The sequence below is a fragment of the Mesoplodon bidens genome (assembly GCF_964165515.1).
Source record: "Mesoplodon bidens genome assembly, chromosome: 18".
NCBI lineage: Eukaryota > Metazoa > Chordata > Mammalia > Artiodactyla > Ziphiidae > Mesoplodon > Mesoplodon bidens.
This window is the reverse complement of record NC_138175.1, coordinates 5084352-5109102: the sequence shown is the minus strand read 5'-3', so window position 1 is coordinate 5109102 and position 24751 is coordinate 5084352. Positions and strand designations below refer to the sequence as shown.

The 24751-nt window shown below is 45.6% G+C and overlaps 1 protein-coding gene across 3 annotated transcripts in view; it reads right to left on the bottom strand.

The window, feature by feature from the left end:
• MEAK7 (MTOR associated protein, eak-7 homolog) overlaps positions 1–19532 on the bottom strand; it is a 38123-nt gene extending 18591 nt beyond the window's left edge. Inside the window, exons 1-5 of one of the 3 annotated variants that reach the window (XM_081216444.1) lie at positions 19491–19532; positions 15981–16015; positions 7756–7933; positions 5249–5479; positions 4742–4886 (exon numbers count right to left, since the gene is read on the bottom strand). In XM_081216444.1, coding sequence (XP_081072570.1) covers positions 4742–4886; positions 5249–5479; positions 7756–7908 — 529 coding nt within the window. In that variant the 5' untranslated portion in view covers positions 7909–7933; positions 15981–16015; positions 19491–19532. The other 2 variants (XM_081216445.1, XM_081216446.1) reach the window with 2 other exon arrangements.
• Between the last annotated feature and the right edge of the window lie 5219 nt (positions 19533–24751).

The window sequence follows — 24751 nt, the reverse complement described above, 5'->3', positions numbered from 1 at the left end:
GGAAACACAGAGGGTCCTGAACAAGATAAACCCAAAAAGACCTACACTGAGACATATTATAATAAAAATGTCAAAAGTTAAACATAAAAAGAGGATTCTAAAGGCAGCAAGAGAAAAACACAGAGTTAATGACAAGGGAACCCCCATAAGGCTATCAGCTGATTTCTCTACAGAAACGTCACAGGCCAGAAGGGAGTGGCAAGATATATTCAAAGTCCTGAAAGGGAAATATCTGCAACCTAGGACACTCTACCCCGCAAGATTATCATTTAGAATAGAAGGAGAAAGAAAGAGTTTCTCAGACAAGCAAAAACTAAAAAAAATACAGCAATACTAAACCTATCCTAAAAGAAATATTGAAAGGTCTTCTCTAAATAGAAAAGTAGTAAGAATCTATAACAAAGAGAAAATCACAATTATTTTTCTAGAATGTGTTTGAGCCTACGTGACTACCAGTCTAAAGCAAGTAGATAAAGGAAGGGGTTAACATACTTGAAAAACAGGGCAACCACAAATCAAAAACATACAACAGATTCACAAAAATCAAAAAGAAAAAACTATAAGCAAAATACAAAAGAAAAGCATCAAACCACAAAAGGAAAAACAAAAAGGGACAAAAGAATATAAAATCAACAGGAAAACAAGGTTTAAAATGGCAATAAATATATATCTATCAATAATTACCTTAATGTCAATGGACTAAATGCTCCCATCAAAAGACACTGAGTGGCAGATTGGATAAAAAACAAGAGTCTACAATATGCTGCCTACAAGAGACCCACTTTAGGGCAAAGGACACGTGTGTATTAAAAGTGAGGGGATGGAGAAAGATACTGCATGCAAACAGAAATGAAAAGAAAGCAGGGGTCACAATACTCATATCAGACAAAAAAGACTTTAAAACAAAGGTTATAAAGAAAGATAAGGAAGGACACTATATAATAATAAAAGGATCAATACAAGGAGAGGATATTACATTTGTCAACATATATGCACCTAATATAGGAGCTCCCAAATACAGAAAACAAACAGACATAAAGGAAGAAACTGACAGGAATATAGTAATAGTAGGAGACTTTAACACCACACTCATATCAATGAACAGATCTTTGAGACAGAAAATCATTAAGGCAACAGAGGTCCCAAATCATACATTAGAACAGTTAGACTTAATTGATATCTTCAGGACATTACATCTAAAAAAAATACATTATTTTCAAGTGCACACAGAACATTTTCTAGGATTGACCACACTTGGGCACAAAACAAGCCTCAACAAATTTAAGAGTATAGAAATTATTTCAAGCATCTTTTCTGACCACAACAGCATGAAACTAAAACTCAACCACAGAAAAGAAACGAGAAAAAAACAATTACATGGAGACTAAACATGCTACTAAAAAAACAATGGGTCAGGCTTCCCTGGTGGCGCAGTGGTTAAGAATGTGCCTGCCAATGCAGGGGACACACAGGTTTGAGCCCTGGTTCAGGAAGATCCCACATGCTGCAGAGCAGCTAAGCCCATGCACCACAACTACTGAGCCCATGTGCCACAACTGAAGCCCACGAGCCTAGAGCCCTGCTCCAAAACAAGGGAAGCCACCATAATGAGAAGCCCGTGCACTGCAACAAAGAGTAGCCCCCACTCACGACAACTAGAGAAAGCCCACATGCAGCAACGAAGACCCAGTGCAGCCAAAAATTAAAATAATTAAAAAAAAAACCCAATGGGTCAATGATGAAATCAGAGAAGAAATTAAAAACTACCTTGAGCAAGTGACAATGAAAACACAACCATACAAGAACTATGGGATGTAGCAAAAGCAGTTCTTAGAGGGTAGTTCATAGTGATACAGGCCTTCTTTAAGAAACAAATATCTTGGGACTTCCCTGGTGGTGCAGTGGTTGGGAGTCTGCCTACCAATGCAGGGGACACGGGTTCAAGCCCTGGTCCGGGAGGATCCCACATGCCGCAGAGCAACTAAGCCCGTGCACCACAATTACAGAGCCTGTGCACTAGAGCCCGTGAGCCACAACTACTGAGCCTGTGTGCCACAACTATTGAAGCCCGCGTGCCTAGAGCCTGTGCTCCGCAACAAAGAGAAGCCACTGCAATGGGAAACCTGCACACTGCAACAAAGAGTAGCCCCTGCTCGCCGCAACTAGAGAAAGCCCGTGCACAGCAACGAAAACCCAGCATAGCCAAAACTAAATAAATAAATATATTTTTTAAAAAAAGAAACAAATATCTCAAATAAACAACCTAACACACTACCTAAAAAAATTAGAAAAAGAACAAACAAAACCTAAAGGAAAAGATAATAAAGCAAAGGAAACATAATAAAGATCAGAAACGAAATAAATAAAAGAGAGATTAAAAAACAAAAAAAAATCAATAAAACCATAGTTTTATTTAAAATGAAGAGCTGTTTCTTTGAAAGGGTAAACAAAATTGACAAACCTTTGGCCAGGCTCACCAAAAAGAAAAGAGAGAAGATCCAAATAAACAAAATAAGAAATGAAATAAACAAAATAAGAAATGAAAGAAGAGAAATCACAACAGATACCACAGAAATACAAAAAACCATGAGTGAATACTATGAACAATTATATGCTAACAAATTTGACAACCTCCAAGAAATGGACAACTTTCTAGAAACATACAGCCCACCAAAACTGAATCACAAAGAAAGAGACAACTTAAACAGACCAATCACTAGAAATCAAATCTGTTAAAAAACAAAAAAAACAGCAAACAAAACAAAACCTGCCTAAAATAAGATTCCAGGACCATATGGCTTCACAGGCAAATTCTACCAAACATACAAAGAAGAACTTATACCAATCTTTCGCAAATTCTTCCAAAACACTGAAGAGGAAGGAACACTCCCAAAGACATTCTATGAAGACACCGTCACCCTGATACCAAAAGCAGACAAAGACACTAACAAAAAAGATAATTACAGGCCAATATCTTTGATGAATATAGATGCAAAAATTCTCAACGAATTATTAGCAAACCGAATCCAACAACACATTAAAAAAGTCATACAGGGCTTCCCTGGTGGCGCAGTGGTTGAGAGTCCGCCTGCCGATGCAGGGGACACGGGTTCATGCCGCGGTCCGGGAGGATCCCACATGCCATGGAGCGGCTGGGCCCGTAAGCCATGGCCGCTGAGCCCGCGTGTCCAGAGCCTGTGCTCTGCAATGGGAGACGCCATAAGAGTGAGAGGCCCACGTACCGCAAAAAAAAAAAAAAAAGACACATGTACCCCAGTGTTCATTGCAGCACTATTTACAATAGCCAGGACATGGAAACAACCTAAATGTCCACTAACAGATGAATGCATAAAGGAGATGTGGCAGATATATATAATGGACTATTACTCAGCCATAAAAAAGAATGAAATAATGCCATTTGCAGCAACATGGAGGGACCTAGAGATTATCATACTAAGAAAGGTAAGTCAGAAAGAGAAAGACAAATACCATATGATATCACTTATATGTGGAATCTAAAATATGACACATATCTATGAAACAAAAACAGACTCACAGACATAGAGAATAGACTTGTGGTTGCCAAGGGTGAGGGAGGGGAGGGAAGGATTGGGAGTTTGGGATTAGCAGATGCAAACTAGTATATATAGGGTGGATAAACAACAAGGTCCTACTGTATGGCACAGGCAACTATATTTAATATCCCATGACAAACCATAATGGAAATGAATAATAATATAGGGACTTCCCTGGTGGTCCAGTGGTTAAGAATCCGTCTTGCAATGTAGGGGACTCTGGTTCAATCCCTGGTCAGGGAACTAAGAACCCACATGCCGTGGGGCAACTAAGCCCATGCGCCACACCTACTGAGCCCATGTTCCACAACTAGAGAGAAGCCCGCACACTGCAATGAAAGATCCTGTGTACTGCAACTAAGACCTGATGCAGCCAAAAATAAATAAATATTTTTTTAAAAAGAATGTACATATTCATATATATATATATATATATAACTGAGTCACTTTGCTGTACAGCAGAAATTGACACATTATAAATCAACTATACTTCAATAAATTTTTTTTAAAAAAGGAAAGAAAAACAAACTAAATCTAAAAGAAGCAGAAGAAAGAAATAAAAGACTTGGATGAAGATAAATGAAATAGAGATTAGACAACAGAGAAAACCCATAAAACCAAAAGTCGGCTCTTTGAAAGTAACAAAAAGTGAACAAACCATTAGCTTGACTGACCAAGAAAAAAGGAGGAGAATCAAATGGCTAACTAACATCAGAAATAAAAGTGGGGACATCACTACTGACCCTGCAGAAATAAGGGTTATAAGGAAATACTATGAACGACTGCCCACAATTAAATAATCTAAATAGTCCTCCAAAGTTGGAAGACTCACATTTGCTGGTTTCAAAACTTTACTACAGGGCTTCCCTGGTGGTGCAGTGGTTGAGAGTCCGCCTGCCGATGCAGGGGACACGGGTTCGTGCCCCGGTCCGGGAAGATCCCACATGCCGCGGAGCGGCTGGGCCCATGAGCCATGGCCGCTGAGCCTGTGCGTCCGGAGCCTGTGCTCCGCAACGGGAGAGGCCACAACAGTGAGAGGCCCGCGTACCGCAAAACAAACAAACAAACAAACAAACAAACAAACTTTACTACAAGCCTACAGTAATGGAGATGGTGTGATACCACTCTACAAGGCCAAGGTCTAAGGACTGAGGAAGGGCACTTGCCTTGAAGCTTCATCTCGGAGCACAGCTGAGCAGCCAGCACCTGCACCCTGGACAGGGAGCCTGGGGCTTGCTTCTGAGTCCAGCCTCTCAGCTCCTGTCTGTAGTTTAGCACGTGTGCCACAGAGCCAACCAGATCCTCTGTAAACTTGAAGACCGCAATTTTACCATTAATCGCATTTCCATTGTGACCTATGACCTACATCATATCAACATGGGGAAGGGTGTCTCATCTCTTTAAGGCCAAATGTGATGGACCACAATCTGAAACAGATGATGTAACTTGGGTAGTTACTCATTTTTCTAATGATACCTTTGGCTGGTCTAGATTGCCAGTGCCTTTTTGTCCAGGAGTTCTGACCTCAACCAGTGACATGGTCTAGGTACCACCCACCCCCCGGGGTGGACTTGTGCACAATGCCTCCATCAGCTGCTTAATCGTCCTAGGTCCCCCACCAAAGGAAACCAAGGCTGCCTGGGATGGCTGCAAAGGGCCTGGTGGCCTCTTACCTTTTGGACCTCTCTTGCTTTCACTGGACCTTCTGTGGCAGAAATCATTTTCAGGATCACGAGACTTTTCTCCTCAGCATTTCCTTTCAACAGGTGGGACATGGACACTGTGAACTGCTCCTGGGAGATGCGCTCACTGGGCCCCTTGGTCTTCCCAGTCACGTCCACCCTCCGTATGCCCTCAAACAGTCTGGTGACCATCTCTGGGGGAAGAGCTTCCCCCACATGGCTCTGCGGGGACAGGTAGGTGAAAAGGTCAGACAGGGTGCCAGTCAAATGAGGCAGGATGATGGAAAAATAGCTAAGGGAGAAAGACCAACCACTGCTACCAGCACATAACCTTCCTAGATCCCCAAATGCACCATCTCTCCCCACCTAAGGGCATCATGACACCCCAGGACCTAATGCGTCCTGGCTTGTGGCTCATCTTGGCCGTCAGACTCTTCCATCATCTGTTCCCATCCTGCCCTCCAGACTTCCCAGTCTCCCCAGACTGGCCATGTCATTCCTGCCTCTGGCCATCGTCTGCTCTTCACTCTGCTCACATCTCCTCAATTCTAGATTCTAGTAGCTGTCATTTGCATGTCTAAATTTATTTCCATATGGAACATACGGTCTGTGTAGTGCTAAATTGGTCTCCTCTATAGTATGGACTTCCAAATATATTAGCTAGCTTTATCAATCCAAGTTCTTTGTGCTCAGTATGCATTGGAAAGGCGGGGGAGGATAAATTGGGAGATTGGGAGTGACATATACATACTACCATATATAAAATAGATAACTAATAAGGTCCTACTATGTAGCACAGGGAACTACTCAAAACTCTGTAATGACCTATATGGGAATAGAAGCTAAAAAAGAGTGGATATATGCATATGTATAACTGATTCACTTTGCTGTATAGCAGAAACTAACACAACACTGTAAATCAACTACACTCCAAAAAAAATTTTTTTTTAATTTAAAAATCTAGTTCTTGGGACTTCCCTGGTGGTCCAGTGGTTAAGACTCCACACTGCCAATGCAGGGGGCATGGGTTCCATCTCTGGTCAGGGAACTAAGATCCTACATGCCACGCAGCACGGCCAAAAGATTAAAAAAAAAATGTAGTTCTTAATTGCCTTGCCAGTACCATTCTGTAAATATCCTTTTCTCTTTGACTCCAACATCAAATCTGATTTGGTCCAGGGATCATAAATACAGGGGGAGAGAAGGCAAACCATGAACTGAATCAGTGGGGTCTGAAAACTGAACTCTCCTGTAACAACTTCCCGCGTCTACACGGTGACAACATCGATATTCTGCATTTCTTATAAAGCAGTTTCCCACCCTCACTGCTCAAAAAGAGTATTCCTATTTCTGTCGGTGTTTCCAAAGTTCTACTGGAAGAGAAACCTCTAATTCGTTCCCAAAGGAACCTTTCTTTGGTGGCCAAGGTTTTCTGACCAACTTTTCACCCTATTTATCTTTTTTTTTTTTTTGCTGCATTGGATCTTCGTTGCTGTGCACAGGCTCTCTCTAGTTGCGACGAGTGGGGGCTACTCTTCGTTGCGGTGTGCGGGCTTCTCATTGCGGTGGCTTCTCTTGTGGACACAGGCTCTAGGCACGCAGGCTTCAGTAGTTGTGGTGTGCAGGCTCAGTAGTTGTGGCTCACGAGCTGTAGAACGCAAGCTCAGTAGTTGTGGCGCATGGGCTTAGCTGCTCTGCGGCATGTGGGATCTTCCCGGACCAGGGCTCAAACCCGTGTCCCCTGCACTGGCAGGAGAATTCTGAACCACTGGGCCACCAAGGAAGCCCCACCCTATTTTTCTTGATAAACACGTGTGAACGTTGTCACCAACTCAGCAGTTAAGCCCCTAAGTGGCCTGTCTTGTTCTGTCTGCTCCAGCTTAGTGGGCGACCCAGCGGACTGGAGTGCTTTTGGTCTAGTGGCGATACACACATGATACACACACATACACACACACACACAAGCTGTGACCCCAATCCTCCCTGGCCAGAGCCAGGCGTGGCTAAGAGCCCCATGGAATGGGGCCGAAAATGGGTAAATGGGCAGTTCTCACGCGTTGTCAGGTGAACCTTGACTCTGAAACTTCGTTATTTTGTTAGGAAAACCACACAATTCCTAGGACGTCAAACATTTACGAATCCTAAAGGCCAAGGTGGACTTGAAACTTTGCAGTTATTGGACCCACAAATACAGTGAAGGACAGCCTGTCACTCTCGTCTGGAGGGAAACCAGGGACAGTGGTTCAAGAGACAGGAAGAGGCCAGCCCCTCCAGTCAACCTCAGGTGGGAAAAGACCCAAAACACTGTGAAACAAAGGCTGAGCAGCGCAGCTGCAACACTGACCACAGAACCCACAAAACTGAAAATAGGTACTATCTGTCCCTTTCTAGAAAACACATGCCCCCGTGGTTCCCACACCTGTCTCACAGGAACAGACAGCCGATTTTGGCCTGACCCCTCTCCAAACTAAACATGAACTTCTGACTGTTCCTCTTGCCTTCAGTGCCTGCAGAGAGAAGGATCTGGGCGAGGTACTGGAGCCGAGTTTCTCTGACGACAGAGCATCAAACAATCTGTCAATCTCGGCCTGCTCCTCAGGACGAAACCGTGAGGAGAAACTCTGCCCTGGGTGGCTCCCGTTATTCCCCATCTGTCCTGGTAGCTGGCAGGATTCTCTGCAGAAGGAAAGTTCACAACCAGTTAGGAGGGAAATCAAAATGTAATAATCATAGAAAATAAACATCGATAATCATATGGTCAAGGTAATCAATATTGACCTACTTGCAAAATGCAGCTACAACACATCAGAGCTATGTAATGTTGTTTCAGTGTGGTAGAAATTAATGGTCGACACAAATAAAGTGGGAAAACCCAATTCTAATTCTTCTGACTGCCTGAGGCCTGCTCATAATTGCCAACCAACAGTCGATTTCTTTTTTTTTTTTTTTGCAGTACGCGGGCCTCTCACCGTTGTGGCCTCTCCCGTTGCAGAGCACAGGCTCCAGATGCGCAGGCTCAGTGGCCATGGCTCACAAGCCTAGCCGCTCCGTGGCATGTGGGATCTTCCCGGACTGGGACACGAACCCGCATCCCCTGCATCGGCAGGCGGACTCTCAACCACTGCGCCACCAGGGAAGCCCATCAGCCGATTTCTTTATTCAAAAACAGTTTCTAAGCTAATGTAACTAAAATGTAGAAAAATCAGGATTTCAATCTCAATATTCATTTTTTAAAAGTCTGAGTTGAAAAAATAATCTATAAGGCTGGATGATCATACATATTTAAATAAAATCAACACCCTGCAAATATCACCTACAGAGCAGACGTGCTATTAGACATGTTTTTCCCTTTGTGATCCTGGCTCCACCTGGCTGGCTGTATGGTCTTGGGCAAGCGACCAAAACTCTCTGTGCCCCAGTTTCCTCGTTTGTAAAATGGGAATAATCAGAGCCCAACCTCAGACGGCTGTGATCATGGTTGGTCAAAGCTGTGAGATCAGGACTTCCCTGGTGGCACAGTGGTTAAGAATCCACCTGCCAATGCAGGGGACACAGGTTCGAGCCCTGGTACGGGAAGATCCCACATGCTGCCGAGCAACTAAGACCATGTGCCACAACTACTGAGCCTGTGCTCTAGAGCCCATGAGCCACAACTACTGAGCCCGCATGCCACAACTGCTGAAGCCCATGCACCTAGATCCCATGCTCCACAAAAAGAGAAGCCACCACAATGAGAAGCCCGCACACCACAATGAACAGTAGCCCCCACTCACCGCTACTGGAGAAAGCCCGCATGCAGCGACAAAGACCCAATGCAGCCAAAAATAAATAAATAAAATTAATTTATTAAAAAATAAATAAGTAAATAACATACAAAGGAATTCCCATAACGTTATCAGCTGATTTTTCAGCAGAAACTCTGCAGGCCAGAAGGGAGTGGCAGGATATACTTAAAGTGATGAAAGAGAAAAACCTACAACCAAGATTACCCAGCAAGGATCTCTTTCAGATTCAAGGGAGAAATCAAAAGCTTTTCAGACAAGCAAAAGCTAAGAGAATTCAGCACCACCAAACCAGCTTTACAACAAATGCTAAAAAAACTTCTCTGGGGGGAAACACAAAAGAAAAAGATCTACAAAAACAAACCCAAAACAATTAAGAAAATGGTCATAGGAACATACATATCAATAATAACCTTGAGTGTAAATGGATTAAATGCCCCAACCAAAAGATACAGACCGGCTGAATGGATACAAAAACAAGACCCAAATATATGCTGTCTACAAGAGACCCACCTCAGACTTGGCGACACATACAGACTGAAGGTGAAGGGATGGAAAAGGATATTCCTTGCAAAGGGAAATCAAAAGAAAGCTGGAGAAGCAATACTTATATCCAATAAAATAGACTTTAAAATAAAGACGGTTACAAGAGGTAAGGAGGGACACTACATAATGATCAAAGGATCAATCCAAGAAGAAGATATAACAATTATAAATGTTTATGCACCCAAAACAGGAGCACCTCAATACATAAGGCAAATGCTAACAACCATGAAAGCAGAAATCAACAGTAACACAATAATAGGGGACTTTTAACACGCCCCTTACACCAATGGACAGATCATCCAAACAGAAAATAAATACAGAAACACAAGCTTTAAATGACACAATAGGCCAGTTAGATTTAACTGATATTTATAGAACATTCTACCCAAAAGTGGCAGAATACACTTTCTTCTCAAGTGCACATGGAACATTCTCCAGGATAGATCACATCTTGGGTCACAAATCAAGCCTCAGAAAATTTAAGAAAGCTGAAATCATATCAAGCATCTTTCCTGACCACAACACTATGAGACTGGAAATCAATTACAAGAAAAAAAACTGTAAAAAAAACACAAATACATGGAGACTAAACAGTGTGCTACTAAATAACCAAGAGATCACTGAAGAAATCATAGAAGAAACTAAAAAATACGTAGAAACAAATGACAATGAAAACATGACGACCCAAAACCTATGGGACATAGCAAAACCAGTTCTAAGAGGGAAGTCTATAGCAATTCAATCTCACCTCAAGAAACAAGAAAAATCTCAAATAAACAATCTAACCCTACATGTAAAACAACTAAAGAAATAAGAACAAAGAAAACCCAAAGTCAGTAGAAGGAAAGAAATGATAAAAAATCAGAGAAGAAGTAAATGAAATAGAAACAAACAAAACAATAGCAAAGATCAATAAAACTAAAAGCTGGTTCTCTGAGAAGGTAAACAAAATTGACAAACCCTTAGCCAGACTCATCAAGAAAAAAAGGCAGAGGACACAAATCAATAAAATTAGAAATGAAAAAGGAGAAATCACAATTGATACTGCACAAATACAAAGGATTATAAGAGATTACTACAAAGAACTATATGCCAATAAAATGGACAACCACGAAGAAATGGACAAATTCTTGGAAAGGTACAATTTTCCAAGACTGAACCAGGAAGAATTAGAAAATATATCCTAAAAAAATAAATATTTTTGATAAAAAATATACCTATCACAAGAAATGAACTTTTAACTGTAATTAAAAATCTTCCACCAAACAAACGTCCAGGACCAGATGGCTTCAGAGGCAAATTCTATCAAACATTTAGAGTAGAGTTAACACCTATCCTTCTCAAACTCTTCCAAAAAATTGCGGAGGGAGAAACAGTCCCAAATTCATTCTATGAGGCCACCTTCACCCTGATACCAAAACTAGGAAAAGATATCACAGAAAAAGAAAATTAGAGACCAATATCACTGATGAATATAGATGCAAAAATCCTGAACAAAATACTAGCAAACAGAATCCAACAACACATTAAAATGATCATAAACTATGATTAAGTGGGATTTATCCCAGAGATGCAAAGATTCTTCAATATATGCAAATCAATCAATGTGATACACCACATTAACAAATTAAGGAATAAAAACCATACGATAATCTCAACAGATGCAGAAAAGGTTTTTGACAAAATTCAACACCCATTTATGATAAAAACTCTCCAGAAAGTGGGCATAGAGGGAACCTACCTCAACATAATAAAGGCCATATATGACAGACCCACAGCAAGCATCATACTCAATGATGAAAAACTGAAAGCATTTCCTCTAAGATCAGGAACAAGCCAAGACTGCCCACTCTCACCACTATTATTCAACATGGTTTTGGAAGTCCTAGCCATGGCAATCAGGAAAGAAAAAGAAATAAAAGGAATACAAATTGGAAAAGAAGAAGTAAGACTGTCACTCTTTGCAGAGGACATGATACTATACACAGAAAATCCTAAAGATGCCACCAGAAAACTACTAGAAATAATCAATGAATTTGGTAAGGTTGCAAGATACAAAATTAATGCACAGAAATCTCTGGCATTCCTATACACCAACAACGAAAAATCAGAAAGAGAAATTAAGGAAACAATCCCATTTACCATCTCAACAAAAATAAAATACCTCGGAATAAACCTGCCTAAAGAGGCGAAAGATTTGTACTCAGAAAACTATAAAACACTGATGAAAGAAATCAAAGATGACACAAACAGGACTTCCCTGGTGGCACAGTGGTCGAGAGTCCGCCTGTCGATGCAGGGGACACGGGTTCGTGCCCTGGTCCGGGAAGATCCCACATGCCATGGAGCGGCTGGGCCCGTGAGCCATGGCTGCTGAGCCTACGCGTCCGGAGCCTGTGCTCCGCAACGGGAGAGGCCACAACAGTGAGAGGCCCGCGTACTGCAAAAAAAAAAAAAAAAAAAAAAAAAGACACAAACAGATGGAGAAATATACCATGTTCTTGGATTGAAAGAATCAATATTGTGAAAATGACTATACTACCCAAAGCAATCTACAGATTCAATGCAATCTCTATCAAACTACCAATGTAGAATGCCACTACAATTCGTATGGAAACAAAAAAGACCCCGAATAGCCAAAGCAATATTGAGAAAGAAAGAGCTGGAAGGATCAGGCTCCCCGACTTCAAACTATACCACAAAGCTACAGTAATCAAGACAGTATGGTACTGGCACAAAAACAGAAATATAGATCAGTGGTACAGGACAGAATGCCCAGAGATAAACCCACACACATATGGGCACCTAATTTATGAAAAAGGAGGCAAGAACATACAATGGAGAAAAGACAGCCTCTTCAATAAGTGGTGCAGGGAAAATTGGACAGTTACATGTGAAATAATGAAACACTCCCTACCACCATACACAAAAATAAACTCCAAATGGATTAAAGACCTAAATGTAAGGCCAGACACTATAAAACTCTTAGAGGAAAACATAGGAAAAACACTCTTTGACATAAACCACAGCAAGATCATTTTTGACCCACCTCCTAGAGAAACGGAAACAAAAACAAAAATAAACAAATGGGACTTAATTAAACTTAAAAGCTTTTACACAGCAAAGGAAACCATAAACAAGACAAAAAGACAACTCTCAGAATGGGAGAAAATATTTGCAAATGAAACAACAGACAAAGGATTAATCTCCAAATATACAAACAGCTCATGGAGCTCAATATCAAAAAAACAAACAATCCAATTAAAAAATGAGGGCTTCCCTGGTGGCGCAGTGGTTGAGAGTCCGCCTGCCGATGCAGGGGACACGGGTTCATGCCCCGGTCTGGGAGGATCCCACATGCCGCAGAGCGGCTAGGCCCGTGAGCCATGGCTGCTGAGCCTGCGCATCCGGAGCCTGTGCTCTGCAAGGGGAGAGGCCACAACAGTGAGAGGCCCGCCTACCGCAAAAAAAAAAAAAAAAAAATGAACGGAAGACCTAAAAAGACATTTCACCAAGGAAGACATACAGATGGCCAAGAGGCACATGAAAAGATGCTCAACATCACTAATTATTAGAGAAATGCAAATCAAAACTACAATGAGGTATCACCTCACGCCAGTCAGAATGGCTATTAACAAAAAATTTAGGAACAATAAATGCTGGAAAAGGTTTGGTGAAAAGGGAACCCTCCTGCACTGTCGGTGGGAACGTAAATTGATACAACCACTATGGAAAACAGTATGGAGGTTCCTTAAAAAACTACAAATCGAACTACCATATGACCCAGCAATCCCACTACTGGGCATATATCCTGAGAAAACCATGATTCAAAAAGAGACATGTACCACAATGTTCACTGCAGCACTATTTATAACAGGCAGGACATGGAAGCAACCTAAGTATCCATCGACAGATGAATGGATAAAGAAGATGTGGCACATAGATACAATGCAATATTACTCAGACATAAAAAGAAACGAAATTGAGATATTTGTAGTGAGGTGGATGGACCTAAAGTCTGTCATAGAGTGAAGTAAGTCAGAAAGAGAAAAACAAACACTATATTCTAACGTGTATATATGGAATCTAAAAAAAAAAAAAAAAAAAGGTACTGATGAACCTAGTTCCATGGCAGGAATAAAGAGGTAGACATAGAGAATGGACTTGAGGACACAGGGTGGGAGAGGGAAGCTGGGGCAAAGTGAGAGTAGCATTGACATATTTACACTACTGAATGTAAAATAGTTAGCTAGTGGGAAGCAGCAGCAAAGCACAGGGAGATCAGCTCGGTGCTCTGTGATGACCTAGAGGGGTGGGATAGGGAGGGTGGGAGGGAGGCTCAAGAGGGAGGGGATATGGGGACATATGTATGCATATGGATGATTCACTTTAGTGTACAACAGAAACTAACACAGTATTGTAAAGCGATTATACTCCAATAAAGATCTATTTATAAAAACAAAAGATAAAAAAAAATAAAGGAAACTCCAGGTACCAAAAAGAAAAGTGAACAATTCAGTGGCATTTGGGACATTCACCACATTGTGAGACCACCACCTTTATCTCGTTCTAAAACATTTCCATCACCCCAAAAGACAGCCCACACCCACTAGCGGTTATTCCACATCCCCGATCCCTCAGCCCCTGGCAACCACTAAAGCGCTTTGTCTGTGGATTTGCCTATTTCGAACATTTCACGTAAATGAAATCATTCAGTACACAGTCTTTGGGGTCTGGCTTTTTTCACTCAGCATGTTTTAAAATTGCATCTGCATGGTAGCATGATCAGTGCTTCATTCCTTTTTATGGCTGAATAATATTTATGGTATATGGAGATACCGTCTTTGGTTTATCCATTCATCTGCTGATGGACATTTGGGCTGTTTCTATCCTTTGGGTGTTGTGAACAGTGCTGCTGTGAACATATGTGTACATGTACTTGTTTGAGTCCCTGCTTTCAAATTTGGGGGCAGCAGGTACTACACCTAGGAACGGAATTGCTGGGTTGCATAATCTGATGTCCACTTTTTGAGGAATTGCCAAACTATTTTCTGTTTTTATATTCCCAGCAGCAAAGCATGAGGCTTCCAATTTCTCCATATCCTCTCTGACATTCTTGCTATTTTTCCATCTTTTTAATCCAGCCATTCTGGCAGGGGTGCCCATCTGCCCCAAACAGGAAGCCTCCAGCAGAGGGCTCCATGGACGGGAGCTGTAGCGCACTTGCCAAGGCTGCTGGAAACGGGTGCTTGTGCAGCCCAGTTTGGGGCTATCACTCACGGGCCACCTGATCTAAATGGTTCCAATTCTCAAGTTTTTCAGCAGTGTAAGAGCCAAGAAGGAAAACTTCCGGCCCTGGGCTCGAGGTCCAGCCTGCGTGAGGCTCTCTTCATGTCTAAGATACAGCGAGTGGTGCCACCTGGTGCCTGGTCCCCTCCAGGGGGCACAGCCCAAGCGGCCGTGCCAAGGCAGTCCCGTCCTGTTTGTCAACTTTTCTAAGAGCCCCAAGAAACAACCTGATCACGTAGGACTTGATGAGGAGACGAGCCATCATCATTTGATTTTTAAATACCTGCCACTTCCGGAAGAGAGCAGGAAAGACTGCCAAGCAAAGGCAGAAAGAAGGTACGAACATCGCTGACGCTGCAGTTAATTCAACATATTCTGCCAACTGCAAAGCCGTGCTCTTAGTATTAAGTGTCTGAAAGCAACGCCTAAGAGAAGTCACAATAGAAAATAGGTCGATGCCCCCTAGCTAAAGACAAGTGGAGTACGCGTGTGGTCAGAGTCACATTTCCAACCCAAGGCAGCGAGGAGGCATGGGGTCTCGGTGAGAGCGTGAAGGGGAATGCTTTCTTGGAAAGTTCAGAGAAGGGGTTGGTGCCATTCAGTGACTGGGTAGCTTAACCCTTTTCATCGAGGATGCAGGAGGAACAGAGGAGGGCTAGGGTAATCATTAAGAAGGATGCTGCCCTGTTCTGTTGACCAGAAAGCAGGCTGCAGGTTATTTTGGAACCCCGCACAGTGACCTGATCTGTCCACACAGTATGATTTTGCTTTCACTTGGTTCCACCCCAGCTTTACTTCCATTAGTGATAAATCACGATAGCTTTAGTCAAAAGTATTTGTAGATTCATACCCTTCCAACCACGGAAATTCAAGATTCTCTCAAAATCTGTGTTAAGTTATCAAGTCCCCAAAAGACCTGTCACACAACTCTCCCTGCGTCCCTACATTGTTATCCTGCTGAAAGCCTGGAAATGGTACATGAATTTAAAGGTACCCTAGTGAAATCTGTTTCGTTCTCAGGGTCTTCCTAGCAAAGATCACCACGTTTTTTCACTTCATCTAGAAAACCTTAAGGTTTGTGTGACATGAGAAGGCCCCTGACTCACCTAAACTCTGGAAGAGATGACGGCCTTTTGAACACCTGGGGGGAAAGGTTTTTGAGACGTCAGCAGAGCTTCATATCAGAGCTGGGCCCTCCAGGCCGGCTGACAGCCGTGCCCACCCAGGTGGGCTCCCAAGGCCAACCTGGCGGATGCGTGTGGTCCCCTCGGAACGTCAGACACCAGTCTCTGCGGACAGTTCCCTTCTGCCCGTTGTCTGGCTCAGAGGACCCTCATGTCCACCTCTGCACCCCTCACCATCTACTCAGCCTCAGGTTCCAAGACTACCCGGCCTTCTTGACTTTCCCAGAACCGACTGCTGCCTTGGCTGACGTGGACTCAGGTCCCTCCTGACTCACTCTGCTTGCGCTGCACCCACACCTGCATGCCTGACTCAGCCACCGTAGAATCTGAATGCCATTAAAGAGACCGCCGCACGGCCACCTGGCCAGCACCTGAGCCAGCCTGGCACACGCAGGCATGCAGACGTCCCGGTCCAACGGCTGTGTTGTTCCCCGCCCACCCCTCGGGTGGACGGCCCGTTCTCTCACCACCTCGTGAGGTCCCGTGTGCTAACTCCAGGAAGGCGGCCTTGCCTGGGTCCCTCACGTTCAGGCCCCACGGGACTCACTCCCAGACCCCAGGCACTCAGGGCCCCTTGGATCAGTGCCACTCACTCCACCACCCGTGACCAGTCCCCTGCCCACCTCTGTACCCCATGGCCCACCAGGCCTGGGCCACCAGGGAGAGCTGACGGCAAGGACGGGGGCTCCATCTAAATGACGCACCTCGAACTCCCCACATCCTGGGAAAACATCCTTCCTTAGCACCCTGGCCTTCCTGACATCAGCACATGCATCTAATTCCTTCAACAGATAACAAACTCAGTGTCTCCTAGGCCAGGCCCCGTCAGAGGGAGAGCAGACAGAAGCCTCAGAAAGGCTCAGGGCCTGCAGGAGCGGCCCGTCCAGCAAATGCTGCGGGGATCGGCAGGGATGGGGCGAGAGTGGAAAATGTCCCAAAGGACACGTTCTGGCTGGGTTTCCCGGCACCCACAGGTGGTTCACCCAGGAAGCAGGGCAGTGCACACAAAGGTGCAGCGTGAAACCGACATCGTCCAGGCGAGGTCTGGTGTGCGGAGGGGGCCAGAGGGGGCTACAGAGCAAGGTGGCCTCGTCTGCCTCTACCCAGCCCCTCCCTTGCAGCCCATCCCAGCCCCCTCCTCTGTCCGCGGGAAACAGGCTCCTCCACTGTCGTCTGGAAACAGCAGCCTGGCCTCCTCAGGGTCCAAATGCCTGCGAGAAAGGACCAGAGCTGGGCGAGGCGCCCACAGGGAGGACCGGAGGGCAGAAGCCCATCGGCATGCGGTAGGCTCAGGGCGGCACCTGGAAGAGATGCCAGGGAAGGCCCAGAAGCAGGGCGGCTGGCAACACTGGTTTTTCCTCCTGGAGGGAGAACTGCTACACCCTGAAGCAGGAGCCACAGGCCTGGGGTCAACAAAAGGTGGAAGAAAGGGCAGCCTCTCAGACCACGCCCCAGGCCCCCAGCCCACCATGCTCGGCGTCCGCAGGGCACTGCTAAGAGGACACATCTTCAGACAGCTCCAAGGACACCCCGCTCCTGTTAAAGAGCTCCACAAGGCAGGATGAAGTAATGGCAGTGATACAGCATCCCCAAGTTCATCCAGCCTAGACTCCATCGTTTTATCAGGCCTGAAATCTCTCTAATCAAATTTGGGGAGGAACTGAAGGCCTTTGATGCATCCTTACTTCTCCCCAGATGCATATTCCTGAACTTTCTCTCAGTCCCTGGCAACGGTTTTCTCACGGGACTGTCCTGGGTGCACCTCGATATGTGCCACAGGCTTTTTTTTTTTTCCGGGCAAGCTGTGCATAAAACAACCCAACGCTGGCTTGAGTCTCCTGCAGGTTTACGTATATCACGTTCTCTTTCAAGAGGACGCGCCTCAGTGTTCCTTTAAGATTGCTAACCCCAGTGGTTCTCAACTGGGGGCGGTTTTGTCTGCCGGGGGACAGCTGGCAATGTCGTCTGGTTGTCACAACCAGGGAGAGGGGTGCTGCTGGCATCTAGTGGATAACAACCAGGGGTGCTGCTAAATACCCTACAACGCACAGGACAGCGCCCCCTGAACAAAGAAGTCCCTGGCCCCAAATGTCAGTAGGACTGAGAATGAGAAACTGGCTTCCAAAGATGCAGGGCCGTGGGGCAGAGTGGGAGGGTGGGCACTGAAGTGCGCTGGTATCCAGATGGTGTAAGCAAAGATGCACACATCCGAGTTCAAGCTCTGACTCTGGTCGGTGTTACGACTGAGGGCAAGTTATGAAGGCTTTTCCAACCCTAGTAAAACAGGGAAAGTGCCACCAGCCCTGTAATGAGGGGGAAAGGATTAAATGAGGCAGCATAGGGCATTTATCAATAATTCGGCTTTCCGGAGGCCAGAGGAGGAGACACATGAGCCCAAGGCAGCAGAAGGTTTCTTGCCTTGGAACAAGACAAACAGCCCAGCTTGGAAGGAACAAACTCCCCAGGGCTAGGGAGGGAGCCAGGAGCTGTTTTTCTGCAGAATGGGCCGCAGTTAATGCTGGCATCCTAGCATGGCTCAGGCACCTCTTTTCAGAGCCTCTCTGAGGACTCCTGTCCTCGAGGGACACCCTGGACTCTCCACCTCCAAGGGGCCACTGTCCTGGGAGCAGCAACCTGGCCCTCAGCATGCCCCTTCTGGGAAGACTCCCAGCCCCTCATCTGCTTCAAGCTTTGTTTACATCCCAGAATCGGCAGCCCTTCTGCAAAGGGTCAGCTTGAGCCTGGGCCAGCCGCCAGCTGTGCAGAGTCCCTGCTAGCCAGAAGGTGACCTGTCCCGCTCCTGCCCTATGCTGGCTTCCCTCCCTCCAGGGAGCCCCAGTGGCTCATCTGCAGGGTGCCAGCCTAGGAGCACTTCTCTCCCCTCTGCCCTGAATTTAGCCATCACTTCCACTCTCCGGGGACAAAGTGAGTAGGCTGTGGTCATTAGAGAGACCGCCCCAGCCCGGCACACACTCCAGTACAGCCCCCTGCCTCGCCTCCTCCCGCCGATGCACCCCAGTTCCTCCTGCGTCCCTACAGCTCTCTCTCGCTTTCCCTTCTGACAGCGGGCCTCCACCCTGAGAACCCTCGGGTAAGAATCTGCCGGAACCCTCTGATCTCAACCACACGGGAAGCAGAATGTGAGGAGTGATTCTGTGCTCCAACTGACCACGCGGGGAGACTTCCTCCCTCGCAGCTGTCCCCCCACCACTCCCCACCCCGCCGCAGGGCAGAGAGGCACGGGCTGCCAGGGAGGGGCAGGGCCCAGCTCCACTCTGGCACCATTCGCTCCCAGGACCAGGGTCATCGCCCCCACCCCTAAGCTGGCCAGGCTGCCCCCTCCAGGCCTCCTGACCAACGACCTTCCCCCTCCCACACCCCCACCCTTCCGCTCACCGAGACCCTCGCCCTCCGCCCCAAAGCCGACCTGACCTGCCGTTCCGGTTGCAGTCCACAGGTGTTCCTCTAGAGCAGCCCACCCCGTTGCCAGGCGACGGCGCTGACGGACGGCTATCTGCCCCAATCGCAGAAGCTGAAGTCTAGGGGGCGGAGCCTTATAAAGAATTCAGCCAATGGATATGCACCTCATGGGGAGAGGGCCGGCGCAGGAGGGTGAGGGCAGGGCCGTGGGCGGGGCCGGCCGCAGGAAGGAAGGAGGTGGGATTCCTGGGGCGCCGCAGTGGGAGGAGCTGGAAAAGACGCTGGAGGCGGAACTGCTAAAGAGAGTGGCTGAGGGTTCATGGGAGGAGCCAGGGAGGAGCACCTGGGGAGGGAGGGGTTGTCTGGCCTCGGGTAAAGTAGCTGGGCTTTGGGAGCACAGGGTGTGGCCGGGATGAGGACGGAGCTGGGAGAGAGGAGAGCGGGCCTACGGGAGACCCAGCGAGAGACGAGAGAGGCAGGTAACCCAGCCTCGGGACCCTCCACTACTGAGGCCTCCATGGATTAAGACCCAGGCAACCCTCCTCTGGCACCCCTCCCCCTCCCCCAACCAATCTGGGCGCAGCCTCGCATCCTAGGGCCCGGGCTCCTGCCTGCCCCCCACCCCCGCTTCTGGCCCTCCGCAGCCCAGCCCCCCTCTCTTCCTGGGAGCCCTCACTTCTGTCTTGGTTCTCTGACCCCCAGTCCTTTCCAGTGGCATTTCAACGTGCTTAAGTCTGTCCAGTCTTGATAAATAAAGTCACCTAGACCCTCAGGCCTTCTCCAGCTTCTCCCACCCCATCCCCAACCCCTCGACCCCAGCTTCACTCCAAAATGTCTCAGGACTGTTGTCCGGATTTATAAACCTTCCATTCGTTCCCCAAACCACTGAAACCTGGCCCCAGGGGCTCTGTCACTAGATCCATGGGGCACTTTCAGTCCTTACATGCAGGGGTTCACAGTCAGCATTCCTGCCTTATTCAAACTCTCCTTCCTGGGCATCTAGGTCACTCGCCCTGGCTTTTCTCCCCTCCCTCCCTGGTAGTTTTCACTCTACGCATCCTCCCTGAGATTAATTCCTTCCTCCTGACTGTCTTCCTGGTGACTTCACTTCCCACCTGTCTGCTCTGCTGACCCCCAAACCTGCACGTCCAGCTGGTGGTCTAGACTGCACTCTGACCCCTAACGCCCATCAGGCTGCATCTCAAACTCAGCCCAGCCAAACCCAAACTCTTCCCTCCAAAACTGCATCTCCTATTTACCTCCTCCCTGAGGGCCGGCCACCACCTTCCAGGCCCAAATCAGAGAACTGGAACCATCCTGGATGCTTCCTCCTCCTTCTCTCCCCATGTTCCATTACTTACTCAATCTGTTTTACCTCCAAGATCTGGCCTGCATCCACCCACTTCCCTCCATGTCCCCAGGGCCCCCTGTCTGGGCCAGACCCCAATAACAGCCTCCTTCCCTCCTCCAACCCATCTCCCAGCCAGAGCCAATGGAACAGTTAGCACAGAAATCCTTATCCTGCCCCCAAGACTGAGAAATGGCATCACAGGATCAAGCAGAGTAACAGACACAGATAAAACCAGCTGCTGGGTTTTGCTGTCCTCAAGTTCACAAGGAACAACATTTCTCAAGGACACTCAGCTGCAGCTGTGAAGTGTCATAACAACCCCCTTTTTTGTGTAGTGACTGTTTTACTCAAAAAGAACTTTGAACTGTAAGATCATAGACGAGCAGAAACTTCGCTGTTTGAAATTCTATCACTCAGAATGAAACTTCCTGCTCCTGCCTGAGAATTTAAGTCAACTTTGACGGAGAAGCAGCCTGGATTTCCAACCCAGGTGCAGATCCATATACGTGGTTTCTGGACATGATGGTCCACTGCCCTCCTAACTTTGTGGTTCCCAAGGGAACGAGAGCCGAGTCTACACTGCAGCCCAGACGAGATGCTGGCTGCTTCCCACACAGCCCTGTTTGGCCCTGAGCCTGTTGAAACGCTGCTTCTTTTAAGTTTCACCCAAACCCCTTTCCACAAAGTCCTGTGAAATCTCTCTTTGCCTTTGTCAGTTTGAGCTGCCCAGGGTTCCCAGTGCCCTGGGTGAACAGGCCTGATTTGTCAGACTGCGGGTTGATCTTGGTGGTCTTGGGCCTGTGGGGCAAGGACAGCTGTAAGGTCCAAAGGGCAAGGGCAGTGCTGGTCACAGGTCCCCAGATAGTATTGAGCACCTACTACATACATGCCAGGCCTGGTGATACAGCAGTGAGCATTACAGTCCCTGCCCTCAGTCTTCTAGTCCTTTATCATTCAGATCCACCTGCTGAATGAGTGGGGAGAAGCATGATTAAATTGAGGGGAGGGGAGGGGATGGGTGGGGGGTTTCTGGCTGTGGAGGAGAGGCTGGGGAAGATAAGAGGGAGAAAAACCAGGACGGTAAGAAGCTATGGTGGGAAAATAGATGGGATATTAAAAAATACACAGAGACTTCAAGGCTTAAAAAGAATTCAGGGGCTTCCCTGGTGGCGCAGTGGTTGAGAGTCCGCCTGCCAATGCAGGGGACACGGGTTCGTGCCCCAGTCCGGGAAGATCCCACATGCCGCGGAGCGGCTGGGCCCGTGAGCCATGGCCGCTGAGCCTGCATGTCCGGAGCCTGTGATCCACAACGGGAGAGGCCACAACAGTGAGAGGCCCGCGTACCACAAAAAAAAAAAAAAAAAAAAAGAATTCAGAGCTGGAGAACAGTATGGAGGTTCCTTAAAAAAACTAAAAATAGAGTTGCCATGTGATCCAGCAATCCCACTCCTGGGCATATATCCATAGAAAACTATAATTCGAGAAGATACATGCATGCCTACGTTCATAATGGCGCTATTTACAATAGCCAAGACATGGAAGCAACCTAAGTGTCCATCAACAGAGGACTAGATAAAGAAGATGTAGTGTATATATATACATACATATACAATGGAATATACTAAGCCACAAAAAAGAATGAAATAATGCCATTTTCAGCAACATGGATGTAGTAAGCCAGACAGAGAAAGACAAATATCATATGATATTGCTTATATGTGGAATCTTAAAAAAAAAAAAAAAAAGTACAAATGAACTTATTTACAAAAACAGAAACAGACACACAGACATAGAAAACAAACTTATGGTTACCAAAGGGGAAGGGAGGGGAGGGATAAATTAGGAGGATGGGATTAACAGATATATACCACTATATATAAAATAGAAAACCAACAAGGACCTACTACATAGCACAGGGAACTAAACTCAATATTTTGTAATAATCTATAAGGGAAAAGAATCTGAAAAAGAATATATATATATATATATATGTATAACTGAATCACTTTGCTGTACACCTGAAACTAACACGACATTTTAGTCAACTGTACTTCACTTAAAAAAAAAAAAAACTCAGAGGCCATCTGAACATTTTCCTTTTTTGTGTCAAGGGACTACTGCCTTCCAGACTCATTTAGTTCACCCTCGTCCCCACCGTTCCAGCCAATCGGGTGCTTCCTGGCCACAGCCCCTCTTGCCTGCTGCCTGGGGACTACCTGGGGACTGCCTGAATGCTTCCGCCCGTAAGGCACAGGCCCTCGTGGAGAGATGGGTTTGAGCACCGAGGCTGCCCCGTGGGAGCAAAGTGTTCCGCAGCCCAGGCGCCCTCACCCTCCTGGACACGAGGGAGTAACCCCAGCTCTTGTCTCCACTCGCTCAGGTTTCTGCTGCCTGCAGCCAAGGGAGTGGAAGGATTAGATCCCCTGTACTTATGCGCGCAAACTTCATGAGTATACTTTCAGGAATATCCGAGGTGGTGGCATTCTGTGCAAAAAGGCAATTTCCTAGAGGCCAGAGCACGCCCAGGGCAGGGGGCTATGGTGGTCCCAGGTGCAGGCAATGGGGTGCAGCGGGGGCCCCCCGGCTGTAGAGATACCGACAATAAAACCAACTAAAAGTTGGTCTGCTTTTTATCCCTAAGCACCAGCAATTCTAAGCAACATCAAGTGATATCATTCTCCTCCCTGAAAAAGCCTTTTATTGGGCTAAGCACGAAACCAGGGGTGGCAGACTTTTTCTGTCAAGGGACCGACAGTAAATATTTTTGATTTTTCAAGCCATACCATCTCTGTCACAGCTACTCACAGCTCTTGTGGCACCAAAATAGCCACAGGCAATAGAAAAAGAGTTGGACATGGCTGTTTATGTCACACATTTATGGACACAGAAATGTGAATTTCACATAATTTTCACACATCGTAAAATATTATTCTTCTGATTTTGTTTCCAACTGTTTAAAGTGTGAAAGTCATTCTTAGCTCACTGGCTGTATAAAAGCAGACAGTGGCCGGACTGCAGTTACTGTTATGGTTTTTTGTTTGGGTTTTTTTTTACTAGCATGAATTCTTAGAATTCTTAGAATTCAAATGAATTCTTAGAAAATTAGTGAGCTTGAAGAAGCTTATATTTTAATAATATTTATATTTTTATTTATATATTTTATTTATTTATATATTTTATTTATAAAATGAATTCTTAGAATTAAAAAAAAAAACTTTACCCAAAGAAGAAAGGTGTTTGCTACTTCAAATGTGCCAACAGAGGAACAACTCGTAAAGCATAAAGAGCCACAATAACATCGTATCACAAAAGGAAAATGACAAGTCTCCAGAAACCAAACATAAAGTCAAGGAATACTATGATCTAACTGATAGAGAATTCAACATAGCTGTCATAAAGAAACTCAAAGAGCTACAACAGAACTCAGAAAGGCAGTTCAATGAGCTCAGGACTAAAATTAAGGAACAGAAGAAAGACTTTAGTAAAGATACTAAACTCGAAAAAAGAACAAAATAAATTTTGGAGCTGAAGAACTCAATGTGATGAAAAATGCATTAAAAAGCACTGGAAATAGAGCAGACCATATGGAAGAGAGAATCAGTGAGCTCCAAGAAGCTTATATTTTAATAATATTTATATTTTGTATTTATATTTTTTCATGTATATTTATAATATTTATATAAGCTTCAAATTGTACATTTTTATGACATTTCTTTAAAAACTGAGTTTACCAATCCTGTTTAAAATTGCGTCAAAAAAATAATAAAATACCTAGGAATAAACCTAACCAACAAAATGAAAGACCTACACGCTGAGAACTATAAAACACTGATAAAGGAGATAGAAGATGATTCAAAGAAGTGAAAAGATAACCCATGCTCTTGGATTGGAAGAATTAGTATTGTTAAAATGGTGTACTACC